The following is a 19779-nucleotide window of genomic DNA, read 5'->3' on the forward strand; positions in this document are numbered from 1 at the left end:
CAATGTTGTTACCATTGTCCTTTACGCCAATGTAGCTGTCCAGGGCCAGAGCAGTGTGCTGCAGTGCAGCAGCTGCAGCAGTGAGCTCTCCCTGGGAGACGTGTCATTTAGGTAGACGCAGCAGGTTGTGCTCAGCTAAACGACAGTTCCGGCCATTAGCAGGGCCTAATTAAGACACACTAATTATGGGTGATGGAGTGAGTGCTTTGTAAGGCCGTCTCTAAATAAATAATGAATACATAATCATTGTGCTTAAACAAGCCGCTTGAGCTTTAACAGTCACAGCGCCTCGGGCCTTGTGAGTAAATTGAGGAGCAAAGGAGGGAGACAGGGAGTGCTGCCGTGATGCATCATGGGAGCTGTCAAGGGGTGGAAAAAAATGAATATGCTTTTAAATATTCACTACCTGTGCCTGTGTGTCGGGTGGGAGGTGCCCAGGGGAGATTTCAACTGTGATGAGTCTGTGATGTTTTTTCTTACCCGCTGTTGTATGAGAGACACTTGCTATTTAAAATTACACAAGGGCAAAGCAACAGCTGATAGCAACTGACCTTATGTCCACTTTATTATTTTATTCAATGTATTATTCATTATATAATTTGGTCAAGCACGTGTGGCACATCTTTATATTCCCATCTCTTAATTTATGGGTATGTCTTGTAATGATTTATTGACCTAGTCTGGTAGATATGTGTCTGGTCTACAGTGTCACTCAGTAGAGCAAGTGCCTCCACCAAGGCCCAACAGTTCCTCTATTAAACCAAATTTAAATTCACTGGACAGAAACTTTTATTTAGATCTGCAGCAAATTTCACACACTCGTATATATCAGTTGCCTTAACATGCCTGACTGTTTTCACCAAGTTCCATTAATTATTCTGTGATAAATTTAAAAAAACGCCATCTTACAATGTTAAAGAAATTTTAAAAAACAAATTCCTGCATTCGCCCTCTGATCCAGATCTGCTCCAACATTTCATGGGTCCTCCCCTGACTCATACCTCAGCCTCCCACCAATTTTTATGGAAATATCTTTAGTTATTTTGTGTGATCTCGCCCTCGAACAAACCAACAAACACACAGACATGGGGTGAAAACATAAACTCCTTAAAGGAGATTAATAATAATCTTGTATCTGCAGAGACAATGCCAGGTTCTCCAGAAAACTGCTTTTGGACAATCAGCATTGACAGTCAGAGCAGCAGATAAACTCAACTCAATACCCACCCCATATCAAGGAATGAACCGCACCTAAAAGACATGTCTCAATACAAATCAGTCATGTGATCATTCATACAGCGATCTACTATACACAGCATCATTCTATCATACAACATTCACACACTCACACACACTGCCAATTTGAGGTTCAGCCCAAGGACACTTGGAATGCAGACTGGAGGTGGCAGGATCAAACCACTGACATTGTGGTCAGTGGATGGACCCGCTCTAAGTCCTGAGCCACAGTTGCCACAAACGAATTATAAAAATGTCATCTTTCTGTTACGTGTTGTATTGTTGCATTGTCTTTTATATTTTCCTGCTCAGGGGCCGCAGATGCAAATTAAATATGTAACTAACTTAAGATGGTGCATGGTCCCTGTTAAATGAACTAAAAAACAAAACTATACTTGATTATAACTCTTTTATACTTATACTTATTTATCTAAATATGTATGAAGGCTATTCACCTTCCTGCGTGTGTGACTCTTGCAGTCTGTTTATTGTAGTTTTGTCTCTGTCAGTCCTCTGAGTTTTTGTCCATCTAGTGAGTCTCTCTGTTGAAAACTGACAAGCTTCCTGGAGCTCAACATCAATGTAAATGAGGTCTGAGGAACAAATTGTTTGTCTGGCCCCGTTCTGCTGTCTGTCCCAGTCAATATGCCAGCGTGACCTCAGGGCTTCACACTGCTTCTCTCAAGTCTCCTCATGAACTCATGGATGTCTACTTGTATCCTTCTCCTTCTCATCCTCCTTTTCACTGCTTTTTCATTTTATGACTCGTTATAAATCGTCAACCTTTAGCTTGCTTTTCCCATCCCCCTTTCTTCTCATTACTTTTACTCAATAATTAAAATCCTGTCCCTTTTTCACTTCTCAGCCTTCTTTGTCGATAAATGTTGTTTTCTTCACTCTTTTTTCCCTTAAAAAGCGGACATAAAAACTCAAAGGCAAAACAAAGTAAATCAAAGCTCTGATTAAAAATAAAAAAAGGCGTCATTTCACTCACATAAACATAACATTCTCCTCTTTAGATTGCGTGTCTTTACGAGAGTATCACTCCGGCAGATGAAGCGAGCCGGTAAATGATCACGACTTGAGAAAATGAGAGTTTTGCCGACCAATAAAACATCAATTTACAGTGTAGGTGTAATGCACCGAGGCTCCTCGATGGCGCTCTTGAACATAACCCTCCTGGAGTGTGTAGGAGTCACAAATCTAAACTGCATCATTAACACCAAACATAAAAATCTTTTATCTCTTTCTCCTTGTCCTTGCAGAACATTGTTGATGCTAAACTGGTCTCCCCATGATTCGGCGCCGCTGATTAAAAGTGCTCGAGACCGCAGATGAATCGAAGGATGAAAACCGGGAGGTGTCCATCCCCAACTTCTGATCAAATGCTCTTCAGCAGCCAACGGGATCCTTTGAGGAAACTATAGCAACAGGCCACGCCAGGATCACGGAGATGGCCGTTAGTTACAGAACTGATGGCATAGTGACAGAACATTTTAACTATCGGCCAAGCATCCTAACAAGCTTATAGGGACTTGAAAGGACAAGGTAATGAGCTGGAAATAAAAGAAACAACCTCCCCATTCATCTCATAGGAGCAGTTCAGCTATTCACTTAATAAACATGCGTCTGATCTGAACCGGGGAGAGGATGTTCACAGATGTTATGTCCAATTATTTCATGCACGGACTCAGCTGGGGAATAATCTTTACAGTCCTGTTTCCTAAAAGCAAATTAAAGCTGAGATGAATGAAAGATGGCTCCTGTTATGAATCTTCTTACTCATATCCTAAAAGCACCATCAGTCAAGACTTTTTCCGTTCCTCCAGACCACTCATCCAAACCAGACTGACCACTTTCAGACGCAACTGCAATACAGTTAATGGGTTTGTTTATTACATTTAAAGATTTAGTCTTTTATCAAGAGCACTGTGATGTTTTCTAGGTGTTTTTTTTTTGTTGAGATATACGAGTGAAGCTCTTTAAATGCAAACATTAAATTAAGCATGAACATATCTGACAGTTTCCATTTTCACTCTCATATTGATCAGTTATACAAACCAGCCAGAGCAATGATATACAACATACACACTGAGAATTGTGTTGATCGACAGAGATGTAAACTGTATTTGTACTTTATCCTTATTTTTAGAGCAATCTTGAAAGGTAGAGCTTTTCGCTCATATATCCCTGAGTATGTCTTCAATAAGATACTAATATTATCTTGCCCATTTTTCTGACATTTTATTTTCTGTTTTAAAAATGTTATCCTCATGCATTAGTCAGCTCTGTTTTTTTTTTACCATACCATAATTTGAAGCTCAACATGCAATATGAAAAACATCAGATTTCATTTCTACCCCACTACCCACTAAATTTTATCATGTAAAATGTTGAAAGCTTAAAACGCTGGTTGTTGTTGTTGACTTGACTTAAAGTAGGTAAGTAAGTTAATTTTGTACTCAAAGACCATTATTATTATTATTGTTATTATCATTATATTATAATTATGAGCACAATTTGTATTTAATTTAATTTAGGGGTTGTACATGATTGTCTGGATTTAATTAAATTTTTCTGTTGTATTATCATTTGATCCCTTTGTGAAACACTTTGTAACTTTGTGAAGAAAAGTGCTACACAAAATATATTGCTTTTATTATTATTAACATTTTAGACAAGCACATAAAAAGGTTTGTAGAGGTCCATACAAATGCTCTTTGACAAACACATCTAAATTCAATTTCTGTTGAGAAACCCAAGGCCCAGACTTCAGAGCAGAATTCATTTTTTGTTTGATTTCAAATTTAAAAGTAAAACATTTTGCAGCATAGACCCAAATAAATTGAATAATTAATTGTACTTCAACACAACTCAATATGACAATTTTTTTAACACTTCCGAGATTGTCAGGCAGCAAAGGACAACCAGAGCCAGAGAAGGAGCTAAAACATCTCAAATAACTGCTTTATAACGAATGGACTCAGTTACAATCTATCACTTAATGAAACACTGAATTTGGAGGAACATTTTTATTATTTTTGAAAATATGATTATTCTCACAAAATAATGATCTCCTTGTTCTTTTACATGAGCTCACATTTTGTGTCAGATCTCTTCTATCTGGCGTCAAAACACTAGAGGTTAAAAACACCATAGGCTTTAACAGGTGTTAAATAACTCTGGAATGTCCTCACGGCTACTGTTGCACATTTTAATTTTCAGTTTCTCAAAGCCATAAGGAGGAAAATGGATGAAAACTAAACATAATATTCCAGCAGTTGCCCGTCTCTCACTAGAGCCATATAAGGAATAATACCAGCCTGGGGCTCCAACATCAACAATGCTGCATGTTCAGGGCAAGCATTACATGGCTGGCCGTGTGTACATTTATATCCATGACTGAAGTGTATGTGCCCTTCCACAGCTGTATCCTGCATAATTCATGATGTGTCAGAGTTCTCCACTAGCTGGTGTCTGTCTGTCAGCACTGCGTGTCCCCTGTCCCTCGCAATCCATTCCCCCTGAATGGTAATGACAAGTCAGCGAGCGCAAGCACACCAGAGAGGGACAACACATTAACACACATCTGCATGCGTGCACAATTACACACAGTCAGACACAAATGTACACAGAATAGCACATGTATGCACAAACACACTGAAAAGAAGCTATTTGAAACGGGGCGTAAGGTTGACAATCAGCAAGCTGTTAGCATATTCTCACCCCCGAATGTGTGTGTTCGCGTGCGTGGATGCTTGGTGGAGTGCGCGTGTATCTGCACCGCCTTGAAGAGCTGCCGCTCAGTGTCTCATGACAGGCCGCCAGTCTGCCGCTGCAGCAGCAGAAGTGGTGGCGTCCCTGGGGAGGCCTCTAAAAGCTCACAGGGTTCTGGGGGGTGGTGAGCCCAGACTCAGTGAAAGCTTTTCCATGTTCATCCACCCAGCTCTGCCTCTCCTCCTCCTGCAAGAGCACAGACTCCACCAGCCTCATTCTGCATCCAAATGCGGATGAAACTCACTAACCCCTATACCACTCATCTCTCTCCTTGCATTTCCCACTCCATCTCCGCATCTGTCAGTTTTTCCCAACATCGCCCCGTATCTTCCTTTCCACTTCACCTCCTCTAACCCCCCCATCCAGTCGTTACCTCTCTTTTTCCTCTCTCTCTCTCTCTATATCCGTCACTCTCCCCGTACATCTCCATCTCTTCTCCCCTAACTATTTTTCTCCATCCCCCTTCTCCCCCTGTGCTAGAGCAGCAAATCCAATAGTACATTAACCTCCATACATTTTCTCCAGTAGGCACTTCTCTCACTGGGAGCTCCTGTCACTCTGAGGAACCAGTAAGATGCCATACACCCCCCTCAAACTGAAAGATTGGTGAAGTCTCTAAACAGTGACAGAGGCTTTAGTCCTGTAGCGAGGGACCTTGACGTTGGTCCTGGACTATTAAACCACGAGTTCAAAAAAAGAAATGACAATGGTAGCTGTCACAGAGCTGACTTGGATGGGATCGGAGGGAGGAGACAGAAAGAGAGGGACATGCACAAAGCAGCAGCAGCAGCTGTGGTGACAAACATTTTGTCGCTTGAGGCATGAGGAGTGTGCAAGAGTTTTGTGCACACAAGCTTGTTGTGTTTGCGTTCCCAAACCTCGAATTCCAAACAGACTCGATGAAGAACGCAGAGCCTAAAAACAGACTGATCCCAGAGCTACCAATCACTCATCTGCTGATTAACATCAGTGAGGGATTAGGAAACAGACAACTGTATTAATGGAGGAAATTCTTTGCATACAGTTGTTCGACTGTCATGTCTTAAAGATTGAATTCACACAAACTATAATGAAACATATTTTCCCACTGGAATCTATATCATCTAAATACAATATAGGCTATGTTTGTGGAATTTAATACATTTTACATCAATAGAATTCAATTGACTTGTGTTTAAGTGGAGTAAAGGCAGAATCTAATAGATTACATCAAGACATACAAGTCTGGATGAATTAGAAATTAAAGGGCCTAACTAGATACTGTTGTTGTGTTTCACATGGAGATATCAATTAGATATAATCAAAACTAATGAGGGACACTCTGACAGAGATCTCACACAAAGCAGATGCTAGAAATACTAAAAGATATTTGGAATCTATTATTATCTGTGACACCGTGTTCAGTTGTTTTGAGTGACACTGTGAAATTTCTCATGCGTACAGGGTCCAAAATTTGCATTGACCAAATATGAGTTGGTGAGTTATACATTATATACTTCACCACTAAAATTCATCACTACAACACACCACATGCAAAGGTTGAGCGACTACTTTAACAATTTGCCATCCATCCATCCATCTGCCCATTCATCAACCCATCCGAAGCATAGATGGTATAAATAATAAAGATGATAATATGACAGCTCCTCAAAACTAAAGCCAAAGCATCTTGATAGCCACCTGGTGGCTGGCTGAAGTGTGGGTCATACACCCCGCCTCCTCCATGTTAATGGATGGGGCATGGACCAAAGTAAAAAAGTCAAAGTACACATAGGAAATGGAAGACAGAGCTCAGGCAGGGACAAATGAGCAGAGAGTAGGAGAAGAAGGAGAAGATTGAAAGAAAGAAATACGTGACTGGATGGGACCCTGATAATCCTAATATACCTTAAACTTATACTTAAAACGGTAATTTCAAATACAACAATGACTGTTTACGCTAAATAAATGGAAATATTCTGAATAAAGAAAGAAAGACAGACACGACCTGGTGTCATGGTTTTTATTGTCTATCTGACTTACAGTAACTTTAGTTGTGAATGAAAATATGCACGATTGAAGACGAAAACTCATCCTCAAATGCAAAACTCATCTTGCAATCTGATGAAAACAGAAATACATTTTTGTGCCAAAGAAATGTATTTGCAGATTTCTGTTGCTGAGCTGTGAGGTGATGAAAAGAATCACCTTGGACAAAACTCAGGTACATATTGTGAGATTTCTCCTTGGATGGACTGTGTTGGAACCGTTTTGATTTGCAGAACACTTACAAAAGAGAGTATTGTGAGAGAGAAAGGCAGAAAGAAAAAGGGCAGGGATCTTAAATACTCTGGAGGGTAATGAAATGTGTGATTGCCTGGCTCTCGTGCCATTACTGAGGGACGAGGTCCTCAGAACCTTTTCTGCTGCAAAATAGGGAGGAGGATAAGTCATTATGGTTTAGATGTGTTAACACGTTCGCTGTGTGTGTCTCTCTCTCACACAGACACACACTCGTTCGCTCTTTCTCATCCTCCTAAGGATCTCAGAACAGTAGCATGAGGAAATTCATTTACTTTAAGATAGGCAGTAAAAAGGACGCCTCGTAAAAAAAAATCCTTTATGCGCAATCAATATCTGAACCAGTGAGCAAGCAGAGAGGCCGCGTTTGCTTCACTCAAACAAAAGCGCATGCACCAGGATAAACCGTGGTGACTTGACTTTCCATTAAGTCGGCCGTTGGTCTCCTGAAGGACACTCCACAAAGGGTCGGAATGGGCCATGAGAAGTGTTGCTGCTATGGATCAGATCTACGGTACAGCCGGCACAACTACCAGGATTATAGTCTTCATCAGTTACCTTAAATCGCCAGTGCTGCAAGTGTAAACACACTGAATAGGATCCAAAGCCCTGAGTCTTATCATAACGCTGTGTATGACATATTTCTAAGCACGAGAGCAAGTTGTGATGTGCTGTAAACACAAGCTGACTTAATACCTGGTTAAGCTATCGTGCCCGATCAGATATTGTGCATCAGAAATTGATGCGGCTGTTATTTAGGAGGTGGAGGAGGAACGCCATGCTGATTAATATGGGCTGTGATATAGGGTAATTCCCATACTGCTGCAACTGCAGTTCAAATCCTCCACCGGGCCATTGGAAGAGGTACAAGCTCATTATTCACCACGGAACACAGACCCACACAGTCTGACGCATCTCGCAGACACACACACAGCCACGAACACTTTTCAAACACACACGTTGAAATGATCTCAGCATTTACAGATCAGCTGTTTTGTGGAGGTCAGAGCAAAGACAGCTGCACAAAGTAAGAATAATCACTGCCTGCTTAAACAAAAGCCCAGAAACGCCAAGAAAACTGAAGCTACACCTTTGATCTCTCCTCTTTCCTTTAGTCTTTTTCCCGGTGGACGTGAAGAAACACCCCCTCAATTCACGTCACCTCTTCTTCCTGCCTCTCGTCCCGACCTAAACATCCAGTCAGAAGTGCTCCTCGAGCTATTTTTGAGGAGAGAAATCGTAGGAGTGGAGATAAAATTAAGTCCTTACCTGTCTCGCATCTCTTCCCAGTAAATCCTTGCTGGCAAACGCAGTTGTTAGGTGAGACGCAGGTTCCTCCGTTCTGGCACAAGCCGTCACACATAGCTAGAGGTTGACGAGAAGAGAAGAGCCATTTCTCACTAAGATTAACGAGCACTAACTACGTAATTAGACCAGCAGCAGCATATGTATTTGCATACAGAATAAGAGCTAATTTAGTGATGTGATTCATTACAGGCTCGCGCAAAATGATTCCGCGTGATTAATGCGTCTCACCAAGGTTAATTTAAAAAATGTTCATTATCCGTAGGTAGACTCTTAGTTAATGTGTCCACAAAACACAGACAAGTCATTGTAGGTGACAGGATTTAATGAGAATTAATGTAATAGAGCAAAGAATAAGAAGGATAAAACAAAAGAAATCCAATCCAGTAAAAAGGAGTATCACACAGTGTTTCAAATTTCTTTTAACAATTATTGCACTTCTGTAAAGTTGGAGCCCTCACAAGAGACAAAATTAAAAAAAATAGAACAGCAAGGCGGATAAATGGAAATGTATTTATATACATATTTTATATCCTGATCATATCAAGATCCAAAAATACTGGATCCCAGACTTCCCAGCACCATATTCTGTTTACGTCTTTCCCCCACCCTCGCTAGCTGAAGCAGGATTAACTAATGACATCACATTGACACCATTAGGGTTACTTTAAAGCTGTTTAGTCAATGAACCAATTACTCCATTGACAGAATAATAATCAGCAACTTGGCAATCAATTCTTTTTTGTTAGCAATTCCAAGCAGAAATGTCACTTTCCTTCAATTAGGGCTCTTAGCTCATTGGTTGGAGAAAAGAAGAAACTTAATGACATCAGCTTTTTGAAAATGTAATGAGAATTTTGATCCACTTTTAAATATTCTTTTAGTGACTGATCAAGAAAATAGTAAGCATGATTAGTTAGTTCCAGACTCTAGAGTGAGTGAAGACATTATAAAAGTGTGTAGAATGCTCCCTATGAGTTGTCAACTTCTGTTATGTGTAAAAACCTCTGCAGTCCCTTTCCTAATCACAGTGATTAATCAACCAGCTAAGATCAAGTCAATTCTGTACAAACAGAAGAGCAAACACAGAGAAGCCCATTAAACCTGGCTCATAGGCTATTCAGCAGGAACGACCACAGCACAGTTTATATGGTGGTGACGAGGAGACGGGAACCTTCAAATGTCAGACATGAATATGAGATGAGTCGACTTTAGAGCAAAGTCGTGGATGTGCCTGAACTAAAAAGATTTCTTAACTATGACATGTTTCAAGGACATCCCTGGATTACTGATTCTCATTTGTATGACTTCTGATGATAACGTTCATTATGCACCAATTCCTCTGTGTGCACTGGCCACACAGGGTGAGTGTGCAGTGTGTGACGTCTGCGTCGCTGATCTGCTGCATCTCACGCATGTCTGTTGTTCATACAGGCTGCATGACTGCTGCGGAGCTGCTGTGTGAGGTTTCTGGTATGATCACTGTATTTCCTCAGATAAAAGTGGACTACGTACTCAACTAAACACCAGGACTCTATGCTACGAAGCTTTGCATCCTCTGGTCCTGCAATCAAAATAAAACCCTTTTAAAACAAATGAATGGATTAAGTCAAAAGTCACAATAGAGTGCTTTTACTTTAAAAGGGAGGTGTTGCAAATGTGTCATGTGACATTCAGCAGGCGGACATTAAACTGTGTGGAAAGATTGTTTTCATTGACTATGTTGCTGTGAACCACACGCGGCACTTAACAGGGGAGACTTAAGCTATCATGAGCAGTGTGACCACTCTAACCTGATAACATGGGCACCAAAATGAAAAGCAAGATTTTCCTTGCACTGCTCATGCATCCAGTGTGGCCTAGGAGTAAGAGAAGGTCTGTTTATGTTTGGTACAAACCTACATAAGGCAGAACCTGTCAAACTGAATGAGTGCAGGATGAATGAATCTAAATAACCTGAGCTGTTTTTACGAGGGGAACATTTTTGCTGCAGATTTTATTCGTAGACCTTGGGCCTAACCCTAACCCCAGTAAGGTGATTTAAGGTTTTGTTCGACAAAAATGTCTCCACTGTTTAAACATTTTTTGATGTCTTGTAGGTCCATGAGGTCTGGACACTTAAATAGCACAACAAATAAATAAATGTCACGATAAATATCAACACTAACACAGTGATGCTCACCTTTGCACACTGTTCCATTCCCAGTGTAGCCGGGCTTACAGGAGCAACTGTGGCCTCCAACCATGTTGAAGCACAAGGCGTTATCGTCACAGTTGTGGAGTCCGCTGAGGCACTCATCATGCTCTGAAGAAGGAGACAACACATCAGTGTTTAGTCATGCACACATTTGTATTGTATATCCCACTGTAAACATGTGGAAACCAAGCAGCATCAGAAGTTAACATGTCCATATCCTTACATCGGCAAACCACAACTAATAACACTTGATCATTTATTTTCTTCCAATCACACCAGATTCAACACTGCACTTCCCATAACCACGAAGGACACACTTATCAAATGTGAAGTTGATTAGCTGAGTGGTTCTCCATATATACATTTCATTTACAGACATGAATATAAAGAACGGTCGCTGCCGGCTGTTGATTTCTTTTACGTCCCTGAAATAAGATTTTAGACTCATTCTTGGGTTAAATAACTTGATAGTGACAACAGCTGTGTGATCTAGTCATAAGATGTCAGTGACAAGCCATTTCTCCCATCATGACTAGTCATTAAAAAATTGTCTCAGATGTTGTCCCCTAATTTGTGACATTTGTTTGGAACAAAATGAGGGATGGACCAGGCTCGATGATAAATCTGAGCTTCATAACAACTGAAAACAAATGATCAGATTTGTACCTAAACATTAAAAAGGTCCCATCTTGCATTGTATTTTGCATTTATGAGCCGTTGGCCCTGTAGTTTAACGTGTTGTAAATTTAAACATTTGGTGATTAAGCACCAAAGGAAGCAGGAATCCCAAAGTTCTCGTTGCTGCTGCTCTTGAGTTAGTTGATGCAGTGTGTTGAATGAATCACTGACTAGGTTGAATGATGACCACAGACCGCGATGACCGCACTCTATCCAACTAACAAACAAATCTCTGCGCCTCAGGATACAGGACACAAAGGTGGAAAAATACAATGTAAAAAAAGCCTGGAGGATATGCTGCTAAACTGCAGTCCAGGTACAAATGCAGAAATGATACCATGTGAAAAAATACCATGAACTCAGTGCTGAGCAAAGCAGAAAACGGAGCTGTTAAAACAGTGGGGAAAAAAACAGTAGGAGAAGTGAAATTACGTTTTCACACAGACAGTAAAGTCTATATTTAGGATTAGGTTATATTTCAGGAATATAATACAAAGATGAGAAACTACACTTTTTAAATGGGTAAAGTACTTAAAATATTTGGTGATAGATTTATAAAAAGTGAGGTGTGTCCCTAGTGTCTTTTTTCCTAACATGAAAAGTTCAGTGGATGATGCAATAGAGAACAGACCATTAAGATAATATGGCCCACCACTTGTGTTACCTTCAAAAGTCATCAACATTATAATAGTGGAAAAAGAAGCATCGTTATTTTTTACGGGGATGAAAAGAGTTTCGAAACAAGTAGATGGAGAAATGAAAATGAAGAAATGAAATGCTGTATATGAGCCAATCTAAAGATAAGTTTCCTTATTCTTTCGTTCATATCTCATCCTGTGTTTCTCCTAATTGTCGGGAACTTGTGCGAGTGTGAGTACCAATTTCCATTAGCGATAAATGGGTTGATTTATCTATTAGATCTATTATTACAGTATTATCAGCACATGGTTTCTAGTCTCTATTACTGCTGACAAACAGTTAACTCTCTCCAAGTAAATCCACCATCTGTAGTCCAGCGTCACTCTTGCATATTAGTGTTGTGAACCGCCAGACATAAATGTTTACCCTCCTTAAACTAGAGGGCATCACACTGTACTGACCCACTGAACTCCTCTGGTCTTATCCTCTGGAGCATCCATCATGTATTTTTTACACAGTGAAATGTTTCGAAGGTTTTTATTCTTCATCCAAACTGCCACTGTAACACTCAAACTGCAAAAATCAACTGAAAATATCATCCGATTCTAGATTCATAAAGGGGAATAGTCATCACTTTTTAAAAAAAAATTTAAAACATAAATATTGTTTTTCTTACTGAACACTACATCAGCTCTGAAAAATAATTCAACATTCTGAAATCAGAGTTTCCTGTCACGTCTCAAAAGGAAACAAATCAGAAACCAATCATGAAATCTGTCTCTTGGGGAACAGAGTTCTTTCCATAACTACAGTATGTTAAAAACATGAAGTAATAATGTCAGAAAATCTTTTTTAAGTACTATATTTATATATTTAATGAGAACTGAGAACTTATAGAGGTTGCTAAAATGACACATCATCAGCTGAGTCCCATTAGAAAAGGTTATAATACAAAGACTGGAGCTAATCTGGGGGCAGCAGTTTGGACTTTTGATAGATGGAATATCATTTCTCTCTGCTGATATCTCTGGCACATCTTCAGACATGAAGCAGATCTCTGGAGTGTTCCCCAACAACAGATATGCAATATTCTTTGAAAAGTGTATTCATATTTTTCCCACAACATGGAGTGCTTCCAATGTAAGTGACTGGGAAAGACATGATGTCTGAGGATTGAAAGATACGGAAACTGAAGAGTGAGGGGATTCAAACATCTGAATGATTGTTGCAGGAGACCTGAGCTGCGTCGTCCGTTTTCCTGCCATCATCCAATCCATTATATCTCCTGAACAGACCGGAGGCTCATCCAAATTGAAAGTGACATTGTGATGAGCTCCTCCATCGAGGGTATGATGTATGTGTGCATGTGCGAGAGAGATGGATTGAAGGGCTCTAAGGAGGGCCAGCCACTCCGCTCTTACTGCTGCATCACACACACACACACACATACACACACAGACTCGCCTGCAGTTGGGCAGAATTTAAGTCTGCTCATGGGTATATAAAACAGTAAAAGGAACACAGCAGAGAGGAAAGATAATAAGGTGTGTTTTTCCCCCAAGGTCACATCTGCCAGAGCATAAAACTAACTGTCATTCTGGACCGACAGGCGAGGAGTGTGTGTGTGTGTGTGTGTGTGTGTGTGTGTGTGTGTGTGTGTGTGTGTAAGCAAGGGACAAGTTTTTGAGGTTGGAAGCTTTCTGGTTTACGTTTCTAGTTTGACCAATCATGTTTGAGACGGGTTTGGTTGCCCGCAAGTAAACAGTCCGTGTCGAGAGTAAAAGAAGCAAAACACATTGACCAAAAAATATCAGCTTGTTTCAGAGCTACAAATAGTACCACTGTTTCCATTTTTTGTTGAAAAACTTTCAACTTGTGTGATAAAAGAAACTAGTTGGATAGTAAACTGTATATGCCCAATGGTAGTTGAGTAGAGTATATCGGATATCCACTGTCTACACCTGAAACTGCAAAATATTGTCCTTCACCCCCAAAGGCTAATTCGTCTTCAGACGACAGCTGATGGGTTCTGAGTTTGGTCACAGATAATTTGTAATTTTAGGTATATAGGATGGTGAGGTTATTTTGCTTATTACAAGTCTGTACATGTGTGAATCACCAGCTTAATCTCTAAAATGCTTGTGTGTGTGTGTGTGTGCGAGCTGGTGTGTGTGCATGTGTGTGAGCTGTTTTGTGTGTGTGTGTGTGTGTGTGTGAGTAGGTATTTCCTCACTGACTGCTGATACTCAGGCTGCAGACAGATAAACAATCAATTATGTACAGCCTGTCAGCAGGGATCTCTCTCTAGCCAACCGATTCTCCTCCAGCTCCACTCCCTCCACCTTCTACCAAAACAACACCAGTCTCAGTAAAGACAGACCTCAGACTGCTTCCACTAAAAATACTGTTGCCCCAACACTTCACCATTAGAGGCCTTTGAGAGGAAGGTGATTTTATGATAAGCAAATCATAGAAGAAATTAGAAATATATTTAGCTTTTTCTGGGAGTCTGCATTTTTCTGCTACAAGAGGGTAAAAAAGGTATTATACAATAGTAACCTGTGTAGGGTGCAGCAGATTCAGATTTCACACTACATATTAGTTTTATTATACTCAAAAATCTTAATAGAATTAATGTAAATCTGTGGATACATTTCCTCAAGGCATCAAAGAACATTTTATCATTTTAACATGAACACATTTCTAAACATTATATAAGATTCATCCTAATTAGTTATTCCCCATTTTATTAACGTATATAACAAACAAAACTATGTATTTAGTGAGCCAAAAGCTTGAGTCCATGAGGAAATGTAGTGCATTGCTTCATTGGACAATAAGGAAAAATTATAATGTTCTTTCAGCCTAACCCTAACCCTAACCTAAAACAAGGCCAAGTGGTCTTGAAACGAAGGAAGTGGTCTTCATGGACTGTGCCGACCGCAAAGGCTGAACCAAAATGAGATTGTCTGGTCTACCAAGGATTTCCATGATCTGCATCATAAACTTCCTGCCTAGCAACAGAGCTGTAGTTGGAATTTATTTGTAAAATTAGCTGTTCGAATGAGTTGAAGTGTGATACTCAAGTATCGAATGTCTCGTTGCTTGCCTTCGCTAATACCTCTTTAAAAAAAGGTTTGTCAACGGCTCAATGGATAATCAGTCTTAATATGCAGCCTCCGCAGGATGCAGACCCTGAATAGAGACACACCTTCTGTCTAAAACCCATTTCGTGACATATAGTGATAGAATTGATAGTTGATTTTTTATATTTTTATAACTTCTAAAAAAAGGGTTATTATTCAATATATAATTTATTGCCACCCTATGTGTGACTAAAGCCAGGGCTACTGGGCATTGTTTGTCGAGTGTTGGACCCGTAGAATACATACAATGTGTTTTGGGGATAAACCCTGAGAGTAAACATACAATAACTTTCACAAGGAAACTCCTCCATTCAAGCCAAATCCTTGGATATCAAGGAGAAAGAGGCAGAAACTCGTGTTTGAATCCCCCTCAGCCACCAGACTCTTTGAGTCTTCAGACTGAAAGTCATCTCCACAGATCTCTGTTGTTGACGAAACCCCTGCGTCTGGCCCCGATCCATCCCTACTTTCTCCTCCCTGCCCAGCCCTCCTTCCGTTCCCCTGCCTCAGGCGCCCAGGTCTGGTTATCACAGGATTAGGCCAAGGACACACACCCCGCACACACACCTCAGGCATAAGCACACACATTGGACACGCACACGTAGCATACACGCACACCTCAGGACAGCCTTCTTTAATATCATTCAAAGGGAGAGCACAACCAATCCGCTACCTTTCATGGATTAGCTGCTAATCTCACAGAGCGCGGAGCACCTCGGGCACTTTGGGGAAAAGTCAAAGAGCAGAGGGGGAAGAGAGAGGAGGAATCTTGACCTTCAAGATCAAGGATAAAGTGCTAGTCAAATAAAGTGGCAAAAGAAAGTTGTGCATGTTTCTTTTGCTAAAGGTTCCGCTGGATACAGAGCCTGGGCTGCGGAAGGGCGTTTGCTTGTACAGATTTCATTTGAAGAAGCATGTGAAGTCTGTGCGATCAAGTCTACCACCAGCTGGGATCTGAACCTGCAACCTCCCTCCATGCAGGAGGTCCTGATGTAAAAAAGGGACGTCCGTCTAAGTTTACCGATCCACTCATATCCTGAGGAAAATTATATCCAGGGCTGCGTGCTGTTCCGCCCCAGACTTAAATCTGCAAATCACTCCTTTAATCCACTATTCTGTACATTAACACTGAGCCATGAAATGAACTACAGTTGACTTAATCCTCTTTACCAGGCGACCCAGCTCGCAGACAACACAGTAACACATGTGGAAATATAGCAGTCAATACAGGGACAGTGGTTTCTGCCGAGTCTGCAATGTGGTTAATTGGTGAGAGCTATTGAGGATGATAAAGATGCCTGTATATCATGTGAATGTACAATGTCGATAGGTACTGAAGGGGCTGGTTTAATGTTTCCTTCCACAGCTGTAATTTCTCATCTATGTGCAACTCTCTCGCTCCCTCTGGAGCCCTTTCAAACACAGGCAGATGTTCAATTGCAATAGGCAATAGATTCCTGCAGCAAGTAGGTTTGCATCTACCCATTTTTATTGTCAATTACTGACGACACCACTGCAGAGGTGACACCAAGCTCAACATATGAGCATGTTGTGTACTCATTGTTTCATTTGGGAACTTGAGTATTTTTGTTGACATACATGTGGACATGATTCTCTAGCTGCTTTCAGACATGTTCCGATAATCTCAAGACATTCTCTGAGTGAGAGCCTCCAGACTCCCTCCGGAGTTTCTCCGAGCAGCCCCAAGTAAGAACTCCAGAAAATATCTGAATGAGCCCATGTGAGAACACAGCAGGAGATCCTTCGCAGTATTAAGTGCGAGGGAATGGGCACCTTGATGACGTTTTTAAAACCCAACAGATGCAAAGATAAAAAAAAATTAAAAAAACAAAAGAATACAAATATCTCAGGATGAAAAAGCTGTGCCATACACATAGAAGACACCAACGAAGATGTCAAGAGAGCCTTTGGAGATAAGGGTCCGATGCTGGTGTCAATGTAAACAATACATGCAAGTCTGAGTGAAGAACCTCCTGCTGGGTTGTTCATGTGTGACACGCCAACTCCGGAGATCATCTGGAACCGATTGCGTGGACACTCTTTGAAGTTCATGTCTGAAAACAGCTTCTGTTCGGCTCTCAAAGGGGAGACATTCCTATAAAGTAATGATTGTATTGAGTATCAAGCTCCCTCTGATCATGGATGAGTGAGTGCTGATAGTCTAATAACTCAGTGGGGAGATGACGACGTTAATTTGACCGAAGCAGGAAAAAAGTCATTACATCAAGCCTACGCATAAGCCTCGGTTTAATCACACAAATTGACTTTTATAAGGAGACGCAGAGCTGTGTATTCCACTGCGGTGGCTTGAAGGCTTTTTAATAGGAAACGACATAAAATATAGTGACACAGTTTAATCCACTGGGTCTGGAGGTATTAATCTTCATTGTGAATGTGGGGAATGAGCACAGTGGAGGAAAGACAAACGAGTAAAACAATAAAACTTGCCCCGCAGCTCAGAAGATTAGAGAAAACGTGCATGTGAGTGAAATAACACAAGGTACAGTGGTTGTCTAAAGATAATAAAGAAAGGGACTGAGTAAGCAAGGAGGTGTCTCTCACTAAATAAATCACAAGGGCACAAGAGAAGAGATGAATTTGTTTCTCCCTTAAAATCGATTCCTCAATGTCAAATCTAAGTCTTTATGCCTTCCAGAAGCTTCTCCATAAAAAGACACAAAGTCATGAATCCTTAACTTTGCTCTATCATTTCCTGATTTCCATTGACAAGGGGGAAGAAAAACTCTACAGGGGGGCACGATGGAGCAGGAAATGGGCGTCTTTACCAGGCGTTTGTTGTTTGGTGAGTCTTACGGCTCTAATCTAAACTCTGTCGGCACCGCATGAAGGCTGCGGGCCTAAATCCTCCAGCACAGGCGGCGGCCACCCTCTTCATTCCGCTGCCACTGAGTTAGTTTGCATCGGTGCAAATTGCTTTTTTAATTACAGACATGGAGGAAATGCAGCATGCTGCCTCCTCGTCAAAGATGATGCACACAGGGAGCTACTTAGCGTCATGTTTCACACACTGCAAACAACTGGTGATGAATGAGGCTAATCTGCCACTGTGGTGTGACATTGTGTTATTCTATACGAAGATGACGATAACTGGCTCAGACTTTTCCCCTGCTATTGTATGTAGGGCTCTTCATTCGGCAGGATAACAAACTAATAATTGATTAAAAAAAACACATCAAGAGTCCTAATAAAGACTTTCAGTTCTTCACTCTTGACATGAAATCACATTGAAACTCCCTTCATCCGGTAAATCCTGGTATCTGATTTTATACAGCCTACTTCCTGTTTCTTCTTATTAAAGTCCTTTGCAAATATAAGATAGCTCCTGCAGGATAACAATGGGTTTGGATTGTATAGAAAAAAATGATCCATCAATCAAATGACTCAGTATATACATGACATCCCCACATACAGGAAACTCAGTCAATATTTCTGTTGAGCTTAAATATTTTTTTAAGCTTTGACTGTGAGAAAGCTAAGAAATCCCACACTGTCCAAGTTCAACAGGTGAAACTCATCCCTGTGTAAATTCTACCATATGAACATATGAGGACTGAAATGTAATTAAAGTGAGCACAAAGGGTCTCATGAGTGTGAGATTTCTTTCTCTTTCAAGCCTGATTTTGATCCAAAGCACATTTCGATAAGACTCTGGTGAGCAAGAATTTCTCTTGAGCTTAAAAGTCCCAAGTATTAAATTCAGAACCTTAAAAGTTACCACAAATTGTAAGATATGTTGACTTTATTGTATGATGCAGAGTACGAGCCACAAATATTCATGTTTCCAATCCAGGCAGGGATGCTTTTTGCAACTCCCTCCTACTTATTTCCTGTAATCTCTGATAAATATCCCAAATAATGATTTAAAAACCATCTATCATCTGTTTTGAATTATAGACTCAAAGTGTCCTCGACTGTTTCATTGACTTAATATCCAATATGCACTGCCAGCCAAAGTTTCCCCTGCAGGATGCTCATCTCTCCTATATATCCAATTTTTTATTAAAAAACAATTATCATGTGGTGTGTTTAGAGAAGTCAACCAGCTTGTAGCCTATTTTGGGAAATGGGCTTATTCCTTGTAAAATCATATGATTTGTTTAAAACTCATCTTTTATGTTCCTACTGCAGTTTTAGCTCAGCCTTACACAAGATAAGGCTCATTCTGCTTGTACACTTTGTTGAGGCAAAATAGAACACAGTCCAATCAGTCACAATACTTTACCATATGTCCATTTCTCTTATATGTATTTGAGTTTGTCTCATCTACTGATTAACTATTGTGGAAGTTGGGTTATGAACATGTGGGGCTACGACGGCAATCACTTCAACCCAGACAGAGAGCAAGACTGTGAGTCAGCCATGTGAATCTTTCCAGATTGATATGTCTTGCTTTTGAAATCAGGGGTTTTCCTGCATAGAGAATTGCGCGGCCGCCGCCTCTGTAAAATTTCATGCCACCTCCCGACAAAATTCTAGCAC

The 19779-nt window shown here is 40.6% G+C and overlaps 1 protein-coding gene across 2 annotated transcripts in view; it reads right to left on the reverse strand.

Moving 5' to 3' along the window:
• Positions 1-19779, reverse strand: part of nell2a (neural EGFL like 2a) — an 82716-nt gene that overhangs the window by 18106 nt on the left and 44831 nt on the right. For both annotated transcript variants that reach the window (XM_069528731.1, XM_069528730.1), the window contains exons 14-15: positions 10781-10903; positions 8563-8658 (exon numbers count right to left, since the gene is read on the reverse strand). In XM_069528731.1, coding sequence (XP_069384832.1) covers positions 8563-8658; positions 10781-10903 — 219 coding nt within the window. The remainder of the gene's footprint in view (positions 1-8562; positions 8659-10780; positions 10904-19779) is intronic.

Source organism: Paralichthys olivaceus, chromosome 7 (genome assembly GCF_024713975.1).
Source record: "Paralichthys olivaceus isolate ysfri-2021 chromosome 7, ASM2471397v2, whole genome shotgun sequence".
Lineage (NCBI taxonomy): Eukaryota > Metazoa > Chordata > Actinopteri > Pleuronectiformes > Paralichthyidae > Paralichthys > Paralichthys olivaceus.